The sequence below is a fragment of the Athene cunicularia genome, assembly GCF_003259725.1.
Source record: "Athene cunicularia isolate RWA chromosome 12 unlocalized genomic scaffold, athCun1 chr12_part1, whole genome shotgun sequence".
NCBI classification, from domain to species: Eukaryota; Metazoa; Chordata; class Aves; order Strigiformes; family Strigidae; genus Athene; species Athene cunicularia.
The window spans coordinates 14,675,248-14,693,424 of NW_020799116.1; the positions used below are offsets into that span (position 1 = coordinate 14,675,248).

The 18,177-nt window shown below is 36.8% G+C and overlaps 1 protein-coding gene across 12 annotated transcripts in view; it reads left to right on the forward strand.

The window, feature by feature from the left end:
* The window catches only part of ERC2 (ELKS/RAB6-interacting/CAST family member 2), a 532,940-nt gene that overhangs the window by 112,818 nt on the left and 401,945 nt on the right, over positions 1 to 18,177 (forward strand). For all 12 annotated transcript variants that reach the window (XR_003399297.1, XR_003399299.1, XR_003399301.1 and 9 more), the window contains one exon: positions 13,528 to 13,602. Coding sequence is in view for 1 of the 12 variants with exons in the window: in XM_026857422.1 (XP_026713223.1) it covers positions 13,528 to 13,602 (75 nt within the window). In the remaining 11 variants the exon portion in view is untranslated. The remainder of the gene's footprint in view (positions 1 to 13,527; positions 13,603 to 18,177) is intronic.

The window sequence follows — 18,177 nt, forward strand, 5'->3', positions numbered from 1 at the left end:
GGAGGTTCCTGCTGCTCTCTGTAGCCATCGGTGGGAGCAAGAGCAGAACCAAATAGGTTTATGTTGCAGAGTGGTTAGTGTGGCACAGCTTAGCCTCCTGGGTGCTAGACTTCCCTGGCTGCGGGGGGCAGCAGCGTGGATCCAGTATGCTGCTCAGGGGCTGTTAAGCTGAAGAGAAGCCCTGTGTGTGCTTTCCTGATCGCAGAAGGAGGCAGCACTGTGGATTCTAAAAACTGTGGGTCCTGGTTACTGCTGGCATGTAAGATGTCCCTAATGCACTATCTGTAAGTTGTCTTTCACTGTCTGATAAAGAAACAATTTCCGAGCAGGACTTGCAGGGATGTGCAGTCATGACACTGGGCAGATGATGTAGCTCCACATGAAACTGAATGTGCGTACCGACCTACATGTACACCTTAAAATAAGGAGTAGATCTAACGGATGGTCAAAATGCTGTTGGCATGACTTAGTGACAGGATGTACCTGCTTATGTATGGGAAAAGTCAGTATTTTTACTCATGATATGGATGTGTATTTGGTCATATGATTAGTGATGGGCTGCAAGTTTTTCAGGAAAATGTAGCAGTGTGCAGGCTGCCGTAACTGTCCAGTAAGCAGAAAGGAAGAGGCTGTGGACTGAATAAATTGTTCTGGTTTCCTGCATATAGTGGAAAGTTTACCACATTTGTTGATTAAAAATGCTTATTTTGAGGAATAAGAACTGGTATGCTATACTATCTATACTTAACTGTTATATTATACTATCTATACTTAAGATTGTGTGAAACTCACAGAGGTGTCTGAAGGTCCATGTAGATGACTGTTAATGCTGCCGAACAATATGTGCAAATCTTGCAAGGGGGAAGGTATGTACTATTGGTTGTGTAGTAAACTGTGTGGAAACTAATTTCAGATTATTAAATCATGTCGTAGCTGAATCTAGTCAATGTTACATGGTGACTTGATATTCAGAAGGCACTTTTGTCTGGATTCATAGATAGATCTTAATGATCTGGACTGGAACTCCAAAGTCAAAAAGTCTAAGTTGAGACTTTTAATGGCTATAACCCATCTTCTTTTTATATACATTCTTCAGTTCATCTGTGAGACAGAGATTTCATGAATGTATGCAGTCAACGGATAAGCAGACAAAATCTATAAGAAGGAGTATTTAACAGATACAGGTAGTAGATCTTTTAGCTTTCTGAAAGTTTGTTGTATTTGACAAGCCACCATCTTAATTTCTTAATGTTTTTTCAACTGTTTATAAATTGTAGGGTTTTTTGTTTTTTTGTTGTTTGGGTTTCATTTTGTTTTGGCTTTTTTTCGTATGTTTGTTGATTTTTTATTTTTTTTTTTTAATTAGGTTATGAAGCTTTTAGTGGAAACAGTTGCTGCAACATAACTTGGGAGGAAATTAAACCTGAGCTTTGGATCAAAAGTGACTGTTATCTTGTTTGCAGTTATACATTTATAGCTTGCTGTTTGATGTGAGAATATCTTTGTGTATGCCATCCTTCTCTGTACAGGGCCACCAAATGGCAGAAGTTGGTGTAGGGGGCTCAATTACAATTGCTGCAGAAAGCATAGGCAGGACTTTACTGGTGTGTATGTGTAATTGGTACTTTTCCATTAGTTTGCATTTACAATATAAGAAGGGTCAACAGCTAAGTTTATTATACTGTTCTGATTTTCATGGACACCATTTTTAAAAAGTTATTCAACAAAGCAGTATGTCACTGTGTTGTAATAATATTTTTATTTAAAATTCTTTGTACTTAAATGGTGGTGCTGTTCTTGCAGTCATTTTGACATCTTTATGATATGACCTTTCACAGCAGAATCATTTATGTTTTACTCTGTTTAAGACTATACTGTGCTTGAAAAGCCTAGTCAATTTATTTCTGGTGTGAATCTGTTAAAGCTAATTGCACATTAGTAAACTACGTTGTTACAGTTCTTTGCTTTGTTGCCAAATACTTTGCATATTAAGAAGCTGGATGTTTAGGCTTAAAACATCACAGCAGCAAGAGTAATAAAATATACTAGCTTTTGCAAATTGTGCTTCCAAAAGATATATTTTTTTTAAAGTGGTTGTAAGAAGAGGTATAGTTTTAGTGGACACAAGGGTTTAATTAAACTGCAAAACTCCATTCAAAATTTCAGTTTATGTACTGCAGAAGATATTCAGGACTTTTTAGGAAGTGCCTGAGGCAGAGCCCAAAAGGGTTGATGACATCTTGTCTATACATACCGTATTTGCCTTAAACTGGATAAGTTAAGCTCTGATTGCAATGTACAAGCAATAGTAGGTGGCTCAAACTGGTCTAGGGGAGTCAGTGTCTTTTGATGTGTGTTCCTGAGCTATAGTATGTGAAAGCAGATAAAGATTGTTAAAAATGAAAATGTTACTAAGGCATAAAGGAAAAAAAGGTAATGGATGCACTTCGATGCATCAGTGTTGGGACCTCATTCAGTCTATTCACTCTGGCTTGTTCAAGTAGTGGGCAGAGCAGACAGTTGCCTTGATGGTGATCTACCTGCCCTTGCCTGTGCTGAGAAACCATGAATCATCTACTCTAAGCCACCTTTCAGTCTCCCCAGCTGCATGGGGAAGGGCTCACAATGTTGAGTGGCTCCCTTCCTGTGACAATGATTTCTGCCTCAGCCCCCACTTTGAAACTCTAAAAGAAGTATTTCCTTTGCTTGTTCAGCTCCGTTTTGCTCCCCAAAGCTTGAGAGGAGGAGGAAGGTGAATGGTACTTCTCAAGACAAATGTTAAGGAAGAGAAAGATGCTGCTTCTAGGGTGTGAATCCTTGCAGTACCTCCAAGTTGAATGTGAGCATTTCATTGTCCTGTGCTCCACATAAGAGAAAATGAAACCTTCTGTACAAGAAGGGTGGCCTGGGTAAGAGCAGAAGAGAGCATTAAACCTCTGCCATTGCCTGTTGTTATCTTGCAATTCCTTTCTTCTCCCTTAAAATCTCCTGAAGCAAGTGTTGCTTTGAGAAGCCTGAAGCTGACTCTGCCATTATTTTGAAACAAAGATGACATAAAATGTTTAAAATTGCAGTAATTTCAAGATTTTGAGTTTGAAAATATAGACGTAGAAATCGGGTATTATATAGCATGTAATTTTTTTCTCAGTATATTAAAGCACTTTTATTTGCTGAGACTAAACCTGTTTTCTTCAGCCTTTGTGCGAATCTGGCTCCAAAAATTACCAAAACAAAATAAACCCCAAATTACACTGTGGTAAGTTTAGTGCCTAAAAATGGAAAGCATTAGATAACTCCTGTTTTGTCATTGCTACCACTTCTGCTTGTAACATGGTGGGGTTTTTTTTAATACATTTGGTAATGTGTTCTGTACAGAATTTGGAATTGTATATTATCATGTAGTTATTTTCCATTTGTCTGTTTTCCAGTCTTAGCCTGTTTACATCATCACAAGGATTCCTAAAGTTCTGAGAATTCTCCTTTAGGGCCTGATTTTAATCGAAACAGATAATACCAGTAATTTCAGTGGAGATTCCTTTGATTTACATCTTTAGAAAAAACTAAGCATTTAGATAGTTGTGATACCGATGCATTCAGCATTTATTTTAAGTACTGATGCACAGCAAAGTAGTTTGTAATCTGTGCCTTAGCCCCGGGCTATAGATATTCATGTTCAGCATACAGTTACAGAAAAGATGCAGTCTCTAAACTGTGTAAGAAGGTGGTGTCTTGCTGCTTATATTGCCCTGAGGTAAGAAAAACGAATACATTTTTTTTTTCTTTCTTTTAAAAAACAAAATCTGTGAGGGGAGGTGGCATTGTTTTAAAGACACAATATCAGATATTTTTAAGTCTCAGAATTTTAATGCATGTAAGGACCTGTAGCATCTTTTAGACAGTAAGAAAACTTTTTTCCTGATCATGTTTTCAGTTAAGGGGTGGTTTTTTTGTTCTGATAAAAAGGGAGACTGAAAGAAGAAACTTGAAGAGATGAATTCAAGTTACCAAGCAACACTTTGTTTCCCAGGCAATGGAGAAAGAATTGGAGCAGGGGCTAAGTGGATTTTCTTTTTTTTTTTTTTTTTTTCTAAATTAAAATTTAAAAAAATATTGTGAACTGATGTATGAATTTCAGTTTATCAAACTCTTGACAGACTTCATAGAATGGTAAATATTCAGCTGGATGGTAACTACTTGTACAGGTAGTTCACTGTGTGACTTTCTGAATGGTTCTTTTCTGTAGTATGGTAGCACACACCATAGGCAACAAGCAGCGCGTCACAACTAGTTTCTGTAGATGACACTGGTGTTTTGCTTCACTCCAATATTCTCATATACAGTCAACTCTACCTTACAATATTCTGATTTAAATGTATTCCTGTAATGATGCATTCAGGCTCTTATGGAGAATATAAATTGCAGGATGAAATTAATTCTGCATTCTCAAACGTCCAGAGACATTACCCCCTACCTCTTCCCTGCTGAGAAAGACTGACTTGGTTGGCATATCTCAACTGACAGGTAGATCTGCATTGAATAGGTGGTTCTGGTAGATCCAAAAATGGGATTTTTTTTTTTTTTTTTGGGGGGGGGTGGTGTGGTGAATTTTTTTAGCAAGCATAAAATGTAGTTTTAGCTTAAAAAGCGTGCTTATTTCTTTACATGTAAGAGATGCATTCCAGTTGTTTGTTTTGAAAAAGATCAAAGGCAATGGAAAATAAAAGCTGTTTCAAATACTTTTTCCTAAACTTTTTATTTAACACTTTGAAAAAGTTTGATTGCTTTAGACTTCTAAGGGGTTTTAAACATAGTTTAACACAACAATTGTATTTGTTTCAATGTTGCTTACAACTTGTTCTTAAAAAAACCAAAACAAAACACCCATCCCATAAAACCCCCCAACACCCAAATTGTATGAAAAAATGACCATACCTTATCTAAAATTATGTTAGTGCTCTCATATCCCTCTCTGTCATGTATTTGCATAACCTAACAGCTCTATAAAATTTCTGTTAATCAATGATCCTTTTTACTACTGTCATCCATACAAATATGTACATTTATTTATTTCAAAATAATTATTATTCTTCTTCTATTTCACACTCAAATTGTATGTAGTGGAAAAAACTCTTCAAAGAATTTTAATGTTTTATATGATACATTGTTAACAAAAACCAACTGGCAATCCTTTTATGTGTTAATTTGATCCAGCAATTCAACACTTTTACCTGCACATATATTAACTACTTGGGAATGTAGGGATGAAGTTCTCTGAATATCTAGGGGAGATAATTTTGTTAATTTTGAGCTTTGACATTTTGTTACATGACAATGTGATAATATAAAGATTACAGTTATAAAATAATGGTACCTAATTTTTAATTCACCAGTATCCCAAGCCCTTCTCCACAGGGCTGCTCTCAATCCATTCATCCATCACCCAGCCTGTATTGATACTGGGGGCTGCCCTGCCCCATGTGCAGGACCTTGCCCTTGGCCTTGTTGAACTCCATGAGGTTCACATGGGCCCACTCCTCCAGCCTGTTGAAGTCCCTCTGGATGACTTCTGAATCACTTCCCTCAAGTGTTATCAACTGCACCACTCGACTTCGTGTCATCCACAAACTTGCTGAGGGTGTGCTCAATCCTGCTGTCTATCATTGATTGAGATATTGAAGAGTGTTGGTCCCAATACAGACCCCTGAGGGACACCACAAATAACACTACATTGCATTTAAAAAAAAAAAAAAGCTATACCAAAGAGGCAAGGAACTTACACGTTTGAAGTCTTATTAGCTCTGATGTTTGTTGGCTTTGCTGATTAAGGCCTGATGTTTAAATACTAAATAGCCTAAACCAGCAGTAATTTTAAATGCATGTCAGTAAAACCCACCCATATTTAGAAAAGCCCTTCCAGGAGAACTGGGGAACTGAAAATCAAATCCATAAATTATTTTAGCCAGTGATTTCACTGAACCAACATGAAGAGAAAAGAAACAGTAAGGAACACACTAAAAGGTAGGCTAGAAAGATAGAAACTAAGTAGCATATCCATTAATAACAAGTGTGGATATTAGTAGACGCATCTAGAAAACGATGATTTTCAAAATTAAAGAAGTCCCATGCTAATACATTCCCATGCAGTGTGGGGATTTGTATCACATACGGAATGCCAGCACTTTCCTTGGCTAGCTCAGGCTCTTTGCAGTGATAAAACATCAATTCTTAATCAGAGTATCAATACTAAGTTTATAAAAGTGATTTCTACAAAAAAAAAGTGAACAGCATGTTTCAAGTTCAGTGTATATTAACACCAGCTGACACGTTCTTCAGTAAACTTAGGAGGTCTGTCCAACAAGTGTGTGAAATATGGAGTAATTCTGGCACTGAGCAGTTGAATTTGATTCTGGTTTTGGCAGTGTTATTTTGCTTCCATTTAAGAAGTAACATTTAATTTTAGTTTGGTTTTGGTTTTTTTTTTTTTTTTTTTTTTTTTTTTTTTTTGAGCACAAATGCAGAATAGAACTTTAAAAAAAATCACTGAGTGTGTGCATAGGTTGTAAGGTGAGGAAAGCATTAAAATAGATATTGTCCTTTGTCTTTTTGCTTTTCTAGAACAGAACTACGAATCTTGCAGGATGTTAGTTTTTTAAATATGAGAACAACTACTGGAAAACTGTTTTCCTCTACTTACATGAACTGACCCATAGAAATACTACAAGCGCTATATGTTGGCACTGCTTGTGACATCCTATCACACAGTACTGTACATGCCTTAAAATTTATTTATTTAAATTGATGAAGAGTGGAGCTGGCACACAGCAGCATCTCTGTTGTGTGTTCTGGATTTTAGGATTGTATTTGGTAATCTGTGCTGTGACTTTACCCTTTTAAGGTTTGCCTGTATGCTTATGATGGCAGGAGCTAGGAAGTCTGCTCTTAGTTACACTCAGTACACAGGTGGAGTTCCATTATTACTTCATGATTAGTGTTGTGTTACACTTACTGTAAAACTGATGTGATCTTTCTTGCTTTTTCAACCTTATTATAAAAATTCTTTGTGTGTTCAGACTTCTAAAGAGGAAGGAAGGAGTAAACAAAAGTTTTGGAGGGTGGAAAGAAATCTTCAGAATCATGGATTTGTTGGATAACGATTTTTTAAACACTATGGATTATGAAAAGGATTTTTTACAATAAGGTTTTTGCATTATTGCAGAAGTGTAAGTGGTGATTGGAACTTTTATTTTCTGTTCCTAATTGACTACCCCTAAAAACAAATGTATGGGCTTTCTTTACTTGTGTGCACTTGGAGGTTTTGTTCTGGATTTTTAAAATAAAATTAGGATGGGGAAAAGAGAGAAAACTATTGTCAAGTTTCTTTCTCTGAAGATATTTGTGAAGCCGTAACTTTTCCCTTTTCTTAACTTTGAAGAAGTAATTTTGGTAAGAGGAAAAAAAAGATTAATGATACTAGGCAAAATAAAGAAATGATCCTCTAGATATTTTGTTCCTTCTACAAAGAAAAGAAATAAATTTTCAAGAATTCTGGTGAAAGTAGAGTTTCAGTAGCTCCTTTCAGGAAACATTCTATGTGCTTTCAATTAGTAACTAAATTGTCCCACATGCATTTCAAGCTCCATACACAAATCGCCTTTTCACTTGAAACTTTTTATACGTGGGCTCTTGCCAGAGGACACTCTTCCAGTATGACAACATGATGGTTGCTTAAGGTGTTTTTGACATTCAAGTCAAAGAAAAGCTGAGTTTCTTAATGCTCAGATCATTTTTCCTTACGGCCTGTCTTTAGGCATAGGGGTAAAACTTATCATAAGCCCTTCTTTTGTGCATGAATTCAGAAATAAGTAGAACTATGATCATTGCAAAAAAATATTTTGGCTAGTGATTCAATATGGTTGTTTTAATCTGGTGTAAAAACTCCTCCTTCCTCCTTTGTACCCTTCTTCACACACTGAAGTTTTCTAATGTAGGCCAGGAGTGGTGTCAGCATCATTGCTTAAGAGTAATACAGAGGCCAAGGAGATTATTACCAGACATGTCTCTAGTGATGGACTATTGATATTTGTCTTATAGTTGTTTGGTGGTGCCTAATTCATGCAATTTCTTCTGTGTTCATCAAAACTCATATTTGCCTATTTATTTTAAAATACTAAATAGATAATTAGGCATGCATCTGAGTATTTTGTTTAACTGTAAGAACTTAATAAATTTAAATACACGTAATTTACAAAGAGACTGTTTCTTTACTACAAAACTCATATAGCTATCAGCTTTTTATAGTTTCCTGCAATTTTTCATTTCATATGCTTGTATCCACATTTTCATTTCTTCAAAATATAAAATTTGTTGGCATTTGACAGAATTTCTTTAACAGGTTCTCACAGAGTTCAAACACTTATAGTAGTGGGTTTTTAAAATATGACCAATGGTAAAGTGATTTTTTGAATCCTTCCTAATAATAGGGCTTTTTTTGTTCCCTACACACTGGAGCCAGACATGGAAATTTTTGGTGTTGTCAGTTTATAGTTTCCAGAAAGATAAAAGAGTTTGATCAAGATTTCTTAAATATACTTTCATCTACATAACTGTGAGACCATTTTGGCTGGAACAGCTGTGAAGGGTTAGAAAACAGGAAAGAGAAGATAACCTTGTATGTTAAGAATAAATTAATTCCTATATGTTACATTTTTGTAGTATTCTGGTTAAATAGAATTCAGTCTTTTTAATGGTGTTTTTGTCTGAAGAAACACTACTGTTTAGACACTAGGTAAGTGGCTGTGCTTCTACTGAAATAATTAATCAAAACATTATTATATTGCTGATGTAGATTTTAACGTTCAGACAAGCTGACCATGCAGAAGCAATACCAAGGCTTTATTTTCCAGGAGAATGGAAGCAGTCTGCTTTGAGGTGTTTGAGAGAACTAGCAGCTCCTTTACTATTGCCGGCTGTGATTTACAGATTTGTACATTTTACCTAGGAATACAAGAAGCTAGATTTACTGACACAATGGTTTCTCATGCCTGTTTTTATGTTGCCTTACGTATAGTTGTTGCCATCTTTAATCATCTGTATTTCTTCTTCCAATGGTTATCTGATTCCGATGCCTTTGTTGCCATTATGTATTTATTTTTATACAACTTGAATTCTGCATTAATTTTTTAAAATCTTCTGATTCATGATTCAATTTACCTTCTGTTCTTTAATCAATAGAAGCTTACCGGTTGAAATGTAGGCACTCGCTGGCAGTTTCATGATACCATCTCTAAGTTGCCTATTTTTCTGAAAAAGTAATTTTCTTTCTAGTACTTTGTGTCATTCTGTTTTAGGCAGTTTTATGTAAATAGAAAGTAAGACCTTGAACTGCATTAACAGCATTGGTGTAGCCTTTTATTTAAGAATTTCAGCTCAATCTCATCTAATCAGAGCAACAGATAGTTGCTGACGTTTTAGGAACCTTAATAAAATGTGTCAGAAACAGAATTAAAGGAAGATGAGTTTGCAGCACCCTGGCTTTCCTGCAGCCAAGTAATGGAGTGTCTTTTATTAAAGCTGGGACAAAAAGGCAGTATTGTTTGGTTTATAATTAGGATTGGGTTCAGACTATGCTATCTAGTGTGGATCCACTCAATAATGATAAAATCTTGCAAGGTTTTTTTATTGATTTCTGAGCTAAAGAACAGGACTCATCTTCCACCATTATTTTAGGAAGTATGTGATTATAAACTGTCACCTCTAGGATTTTTTTAATGTTTAAATTAGTGGTAAAATTGTGTGCTGAAATTACTTTTGAGGCCAACACAAGATGCTAATCTAATATTCCAGAAACATGTGGAAGGAGAAAGCAGTGGCCAGCTTTGGTTTAAGACTCATTTTGGTCTAAAAGCAAAGAATATGAGAGTAAATTTCATGTGAAGAAAAAGATCTGATTGCCTGTTAATTTTGTGTGGCTGTGTTAATCACCTTGACAACTAAACATCATCATGAAATCCCAGGTGGGGGCTGGGTTATGCAGAATTATAATTAATTTGTATGTGCAAAGTGGTTATTCAGAGCTGCTACCAATTGCAGTGATACGGATGTCATACAGGAGATATAATGAAAGCGTAAATTCATAATAGAGTAAATATCTGAGGGATTATGAGTATAGACCTTGATGGTTGCAGAGATGATGGCACAAGTACCTTATCATGGCTATAATTACCAAGAGTTCCATCCAATACAGTTCAGGGTAAAAAAACCTATCCTTGATGTGTTGTTTTTTGTTTGGTTGTTTGTTTGTTTAAGTTTATTATTAGGCTCCTTGAGCTTTTTATTAAAAGAAATTAAAAAGACCAAAGTAGCATCATTCCAAACATGATGTAATGGATAAAAGTCTGATTTCCTTAGGCTATAAGGACTTTGTGAAATGTTCAGAATCTCTTGGTTAGCTGTTCAGACAAATTTGAGTTCCTCCAGATGACCTCAGATACTAAAACAATCAGTATAAGGTATCATGCACATAAAGTGGTAGTATCCTTGAGTCAGTACCCCAGAAGTATATCCCCGAATCAGGTACCCCAAAAGAAAAAATGCATACATAAGACAACATAAATTCAAGAACTGAGCCTTGTGGGAGTCTCCAAACATTTGAATCTGATTGGAAGAAAACCCACACAAAATAATAAAGTGGGAGTAATTTTCTGATCTTCTCCAGAATCCCAAAGTCTGCTTCGTTTTACCATCAGGGATAGAGAAGAAAAGCTTTTAAGTCAGCCAGCATCAGATTGATTCATAAAGCAAACAGGAAAAGTATTATGAGGCAAGGCTTCATGCTATGATAGACATCTAGGAATACTCATCTCTGGCAGTCTATTCATCTTTGGCTAAGGGGGTGGAAACTCTGGTTTGTCTCCCTGGGTAATGTGTGGAATCCTGTTTATATTCCAACTCAGTTTATGTGGCCTTGGGGAGCAAAGTCTGGTCTTAGAATTAGCTGTAATTTTTGCTGATCAGATAGTGGTATGACTGGCCAACTATTTTTCCATGACTTTTGTAGGAGACCTGTATGACAAATCTATGACATACTCTTATTTTTAAAAACATTTTCGTAGAGAAGGTACTTGTTTCATTTGAGACAAACAGATGGTGGTGATTGAGAGACTCCCTGTATAGGTGATTTGCAAAGGATTTCTTTCTAACTTGGAGAGAGTTGCAGATAAAAAACCCAAGGAAAATGACCATTTGGACATAGATTTTCATAAATGCCCAGTGGAAAATTAGAAGTTCACTGTTGTCAGATGTTAGAGGTAGTTTAACTATGCAGGCATATATCTGCAATATATTTACTGTAATAAAAAAGCATGCAGACCTACTTAAATTTAGGTATGCTTTTAGACACTTGCACCTAATCTGACTCTTGCAGGCAGTGCTGTGGTTTATCAAGATATCAATAGGCTATTTCAGGTCAGAATCTGATTTAACAGTTTATCTAACTGTTATGGTTTTTGTGCATCCATTCCATGGAAAGAGCAGAGCAGTCAAAACAGAATAGACATGACAGAGTATATCCAAATCTTTCTTCTTTATATTGCCAGGGTTCCTAAGAGCTTCAGCCATTGCCTAAGGTATCATTGTTAGCCATGGTACAAATAGGGAATGAAAAACTGCCCGTGCCCCCAGACGTTTGCGGGCTAACATCAGGAACAAACGGGGATCTGAAAAATGAGATCAGCCTGGTATGATTTAAATGGTCTTCATTTACCAGCTATTTGACTGTAACTTGGCTACTTAAGTGTAATCCTACAGATCATAAGTACTGATCTGTTTCTGTATACATAACATTTTCTGATACCTAGGGACAGCTTCTTTTATTTTAACCAAAAATGCATGTGAGACCTGACAATTCTGGGGTGGGTGGCTTAATATTATGTCCTGTCATATACTACACTTCAAGTTAAAGCAATCTGTGTTCGGTTAAATGAAGCACACACAACTAACTTGTGTCTTTAATATGTTTTAATATATTAGGCCACACAATTTTTTGAATGTATTTTATAAAAATGTTTATTATCAGTAGATTTTAATTTAACAATGTGCCCCAAATTACACCTACTACTTAGTCTTTAAAGTGTTTTTTTCTCAGAGTCATTGATAAGCAGTATGCTTGTTGCTAAACAGGACAAGAGACTGATTGAGAGTTTGTTATATAAAAAATTGTGACTTTTAAATTTGTGGGTTTTAAGGTAGGGAGACCTAGAAATGTGCTAGGATATGCTGAGGGGGGACAGAATAATAAATGTGCACAATCCCTAGTTGATGATATTTTTGATTGTTAGTCTGTCAATTGATTGCTATACATTGATTGCTTCACTCAAGGGGCTTTGAGAGATGGGAATAAAGGTAATTAGGACCCACGGTGTTACATTTTTTGGTTATCCCCCTGCTCTGAATTTATGCAGATGAGCTGGGAGAAGCATAATTGGGAAAGCACAATAGCTCAGGTTCTGGAGTCAGCTAATGTCTTTGTGGTAAATGAATTTAGCTCCTCAGTGTACCAGGCATAAATGTATTTTTCATGGTTATAAAGTTGAGTTCAGGTGTGTATGTGGAGCATTGGGGTAGAGGGAACAGGGAGAGAAGAATATCTACCATGGCATTCCTGTCCTTTACAGGGAAGGACTCTAAAGAGCTAGAAACAGGACTATATCTGTTATGTGTCAGTCTTGGTTCGTAATAAACTGCTCGGATGATTTGTGGAAGGGGTATAAGCATCACCAAATTCTTAAATGATGATGTTGCATTACAGCTCTACATTATTCTATATAGATATGTGAGGTTTTTATTTAGATATCTCATACCAAAATACAACTCCTGTGTTTTATAAGAGACTGAGTGCTGCTGTCTTCATACTGTTTTTTAATAAAGACCAGTAGACTTTAATTCTGTTAATGTTTTAACTAATGCAACCTATTTTTTTCTTTTACCTGTGGATTAAAATGCATAAAAATAGTATGAAAATGTGAAAACTGAAATGTAATTGCTACTGTAGAGGGTGCTGTGTCAACCCACTATATAATTATTATCCTTAAAATGTCAAATTTAAATATGTCTTTCAAATTGCTTAATTCAGATATTAGAGGTAAAACTCAGAAGAAACTACAGTAAAAGATTTTAAATGACTTAACAGTGTTTGAATTAGTAACACAACTGAATTAATTAAGTTTTGATGTTTAGGCAGAAACAGCAGCATTGTATTTAGCCTAAGAAATTACTTGCTGCCTTTGTCACCATTGACATTAATTATTGATAGGGGTTTCAGAAATAGCGCATGTGCCATCAGCGTTGACTGTAATATAAGATAGGGACTGCAGCGGTGCTAGCGGGATTATAGAGAGGGAAGCACCTGTAGCATTGGGAGTTACATGCTTCTAGTCATCAGACTTTATTTTGTTGTAATAGATTAATTTGAGTGATTAAAGTAATGGAAAGATGAGTCGTCAGGCTTATTTCTATCGTGTCCCTCCACAGGAATTGCACAGAAGAACCCAACTTCAGCCCGAGCCAGCAAAGACGAAGGCTCTTCAAACAGTTATTGAAATGAAGGTATGGTCTTCGCATGTTTTCCCATGGATTATTTTTGTAGCATGAACTCATGTGCTGGGTATGGCTGGGATGGAGTTAATTTTCCTCAGAGCGACCTGTATGGTGCTATGTTTTGAATTTGGGACCAAAACAGTGTTGATAACACACTGATGTTTTAGCTGTTGCTGAACAGTGCTTACGCAGTCAAAGCTTTCACAGTTTCTTTGCTCACCCCCAGCAAGTATGTTGGGGGTGGACAGGCGGCTGGGAGGGAATGCAGCCGGGACAGCTGACCTGAAATGACCATTCTGTACCATAGAATGTCATGCTCGGCAACAAAACTGAGCGTACAACAGTCAGAGTTATGGCATTTGTCTTCCCAAGTAACTGTTATGCATGATGAAACCCTGCTTTTCTGGAAATAGCTAAGCATCTGCCTGCTGACGGGAAGTAGTAAATGAATTCTGTAATTTGCTTTGCATGTGTGCACAGCTTTGTTTTATCTATTAAACTGCTTTATCTCATCTCACGGGTTTTCTCACTTTTGCCCTTCCAATTCTCTCCCACATCCTACTGAGGGAGTGAATGAGTGGCTGTGACACCTAGCTGCCTACCAGGGTTAACCCACAACACCTCGATTTAGAACTTTCACTATTAAATCATAAAACACTTCCTTTTACTTCTCAGTTTATTTTGTTGTGAAGCTAGGAATGATTAGTATTTCTTTCTCCCACTCTGTTTGCTTAACAAGACTTGATTAAAAAAAAAAAATCAAGTGCAGCATTGCTAAATAATGAGAACTGAATATTGCTTTTTAAAGAGACTTGGGGGGTGAGGGGGTGGAATTTCAGGTGAGCCAAAGTAGATGGAATAAACTGAAAAACAAAAGCAAACACAAACTCTCCAAGGCCAATGTAAAATGTTTTTGATCTTTAAAAACAATACTTCTGTTGGTGGTTATTTGGCAGTCATTTTACATCTAACCTAAGGAAGATGTTCATTGCATCAGCAGAGCGATATGTTAAAATGTGATGAAACTCCTATCTTAGTCCTGAATATAGTTTCCTCTTTTTGATATATAATATTGCTGAAGTGTTGTGGCTTTTCTCCCCACAATAACAAGACATAAAAATCATAGTTAAGAAGTGAAAACTGGTATTTTTGCATAATCCTGTAAGTCTGGAATGTACATCTTTAAGAAAAATACCATGAGCCTTGAGATAATTTGTGAGTTGGCAATGCTTCCTGAAATACATTAATGATGGTCTTTCATTTCAGTCTTAAAAGGAAGTGCAAATTAAAGGCCTCATTTTGCCAGTGACTTCTGTTAAGAGCAAATGAGTTCAGCATGTCTGAACATTGTGGTAACTACACAGTTATAACAAGAGCAGGATTTCATAAATACTATCTGCCTTTTAATAGATAATAATTAGTTTGGATTATATGAGTAACAAAGAAGGTACATCAATTTCAGTATTCCATCTTTTGATGTCTATTTTCCTTGGACCTTCCCTGTTTATTCTAGCTCGGAAGTCTATGTATGAAATCTAAAACATGTGTTTTCACAGTAACTCATTACCCTAAGTGTATGGGAAAGTACGGTACTGGCTGAGAAATTTGTTTCTTTCTATTAATGTTCAGAATTACAAATTTTCAAGTTTTGGGATTACAGGGATAATGCATTATAATTTATGGTCTTCCATGTGGCTTTTAACAACGTAAAGGTTATGTCACGAAATAATTTGCAATGCCTCTTCCTGTACTAAAACTCTTTGAAAAGAACCGGGCCAGAAGGGGACACGACATACGAATGACACACGTGAAGACTGTAGTTGCAGCTACTCCGACACTGTCTGTCCCTGAAGACAGTAAAGCCTTTTCTGTTTGTCTCCCAGGAAAGTTGGGTGTGGTGCGATGTTCCACTTTTCAAAAATCTGATCTTTGTAGTGAGGGCTTTCATTTGTCATGGGTGAGGCTGTAATCGTGTTGCTGGAACATTCTGATGTGGAGCTGCCTTTTGGCTCTGAGGCACACAATTCTTTCTTTTCCTATGAACACATGCTCCTTTGGGGTTGCCCTGTCTAAAATAGGCCTAATATTGAAAAGAAAAAGGGACAAATGTAAGATGTTGAAATCCACATGATTAAGCAGCAGTTTTCATTACAAGTTCCAGCTTTGGAATGTTTTCAAGTAAATTTAAATTGTCTTAATCCAGACAGCATTTGTTTTGAAAAAAAAAAGTGGAACATTTGTTTTGAATGATCAAGCATTGAAGCAATAATTTCCCTACAGTGTTGAGGGTAGAAGGAGGGAGAGGATTACCCTGTAATATGGCAATCTGAGGCCGTATACTCCCCCATGCCGAGGCTCCAAGCAGTATACATTTCTCTTTACTGCACCCAACCCCTTCCACCCGCTAGCTTCATTAGCTTTTGTCTGAGTCCCCTCCATGGCTCCCCCAGGCTCTGCCAGGAGGCAGCTTTCCCTCCTTTGTAAATCCCTCTGTTCTTTCCTGTGGTTTTCTTCTGTCCATTGCCACAGCTGAATGCTTTCTGTCCCTTAGCCCGGTCAGTCCTCCCTTTCATACAATGAAATATACCCATTTCTTCCACCTATCATCTTATATGTGATTTTTTTTTTCCCTAAAAATCTTTTCTTCTGCAGTACATTTCTTGTCCTGTCATGCTCTTCATTTCTCTCTGAAAATTTGGCAAGTTGCCTTTTCTTACAGCAGTTGTATCTTCTGCATAACTGTTGTCTCCTCAACCAGGGTATATCTCCTGTACAGTTATTAAAAAAAAAAAAAAAGGAAACGAAAGATAGAAAATTCACATCCTGTGTCTTGAATCCTGTTTCTATTGCTTTATTTATTCCTTTTTACATATATATTGTCTTTTCAGATGCATATCACGGGTCTTTCTTTCCAAACTTTCTGTTTTTTCTTAGTAGACATGTTTGCTTCCAGATGTCCCATGTCTTTGCTTTATTCTTTTCCATTACATTCTTTACTTTCTGTTCACTTGTCTGCAACAGACCTTCTTCAGAAGCTCTTCTTTCTTCCAGAAAGCAGAGTCACAGGACAGAAGGAAGGCGGTATGCTTCCTTTTCCCACATGCTCCCATTATTTCCTTGAGCTCCTGTTTTTCTGAAACTTGATTAATCACATTGTAAACCTTGCTTTCAAGAGACTATTGTCTAAATCTTTGTCTAAGCATAAAGTAAAGCTGGTATGTTGGAATCCTTTCCTTTAATTGCAGTTGCACTCATGCATACTTATTTGCTTGTTGTGTGCTGACAAATGCCAGATCACTGATATCTTTGAATATCAGTCATATCCAAAGTTGATTAACACTAATAAAAAAGAGTGAAAGGAAACACGCTTTTCATTCTTTCAATAACAAGTACTCCTGAGCACATGAATCTTACTCATCTCTTGTGAGGCCCACATGCAGTACTGCGTTCTATTCTGGGGTCCCCAGTACAAGAGAGACATAGACATGTTGGAGCAAGTACCGAGGAGGGCCACAGAAATGGTCGGAGGACTGGAACAGCTCTCCTCTGAAGGAAAGCTGTGAGATAGTTGGGGTTGTTTGGCCTGGAGAAGAGAAGGCTCCTCAGAGACCTTCTTGTGGCCTGTCAATACTTAAGCGTAGCTTATAAGAAGGGTGGGAACAGATGTTCTGTTATAGGGCCTGTTGCAGTAGGACAAGGGGCAATGTTTATAAACTGAAAGAGTGTAGGTGTAGATTGAACTTAAGGATAAAATTTTTTATGATGAGGGTGGTGAGGCCCTGGCACAGGTTGCCCAGAGCAGCTGTGGCTGCCCCCTCCCTGGAAGGATTCAGGGACAGGTTGGACGGGGCTTTGGGCAGCCTGGGCTGGTGGAAGGTGGCCCTGAGGGATTGGACTAGATGAGCTTTAAAGGTCACTTCCAATCCAAACCATTCCATGGTCTTGTTCAGACAGTTCCGGACTTAACCCATATTAAGTCTGATATTACTTGAGAGACAAAATCAGAAATGAGTTGCCTGCAGATACGACATAGAACTCATCCTAAGTATAAGGTGTTAACCATCCTGAAATGCATATATAGTCAGCAACAAGAATGAAAAAGACTTTAAAAATGGTAAACTGTAAAGTAAATGAAACTATTTGTGGTTTACCTTACTTGCAGAAGGAGCCATCTTTATGTATTGATCCAGCTTTGGTATTTCAGGTATGGGTTTGGTTCTAAAAAAGCGTGTATGTGTGTTTGCAGTGCAACATACTCTTATTGTTAAGATTGCATGAACTTTCACTTTCCTTTGCCTTCAGAAATGAACCTGAATATTCTCTGTATTAAATTGACAAAGTTAAAAGTTATATAGTAGGGGTAGTCACGTATGGTCTGTTGATAGTATGTGTGCTTATGTGCCTTTAAGTGCAAGTTTTTATTAAATGTGAAGTTTCAAATATTTGCTTCTGATTGATTGTTGAATGCCCTACAAGCAAGATTTTTTTACAGACATAGTTTAAATTTATCAGGTATTTGAAATGATGTCGTAAGACAGACTGGAATGCTGTATTATTTACAAATGTTTTGCCCCCCCCCCCCCC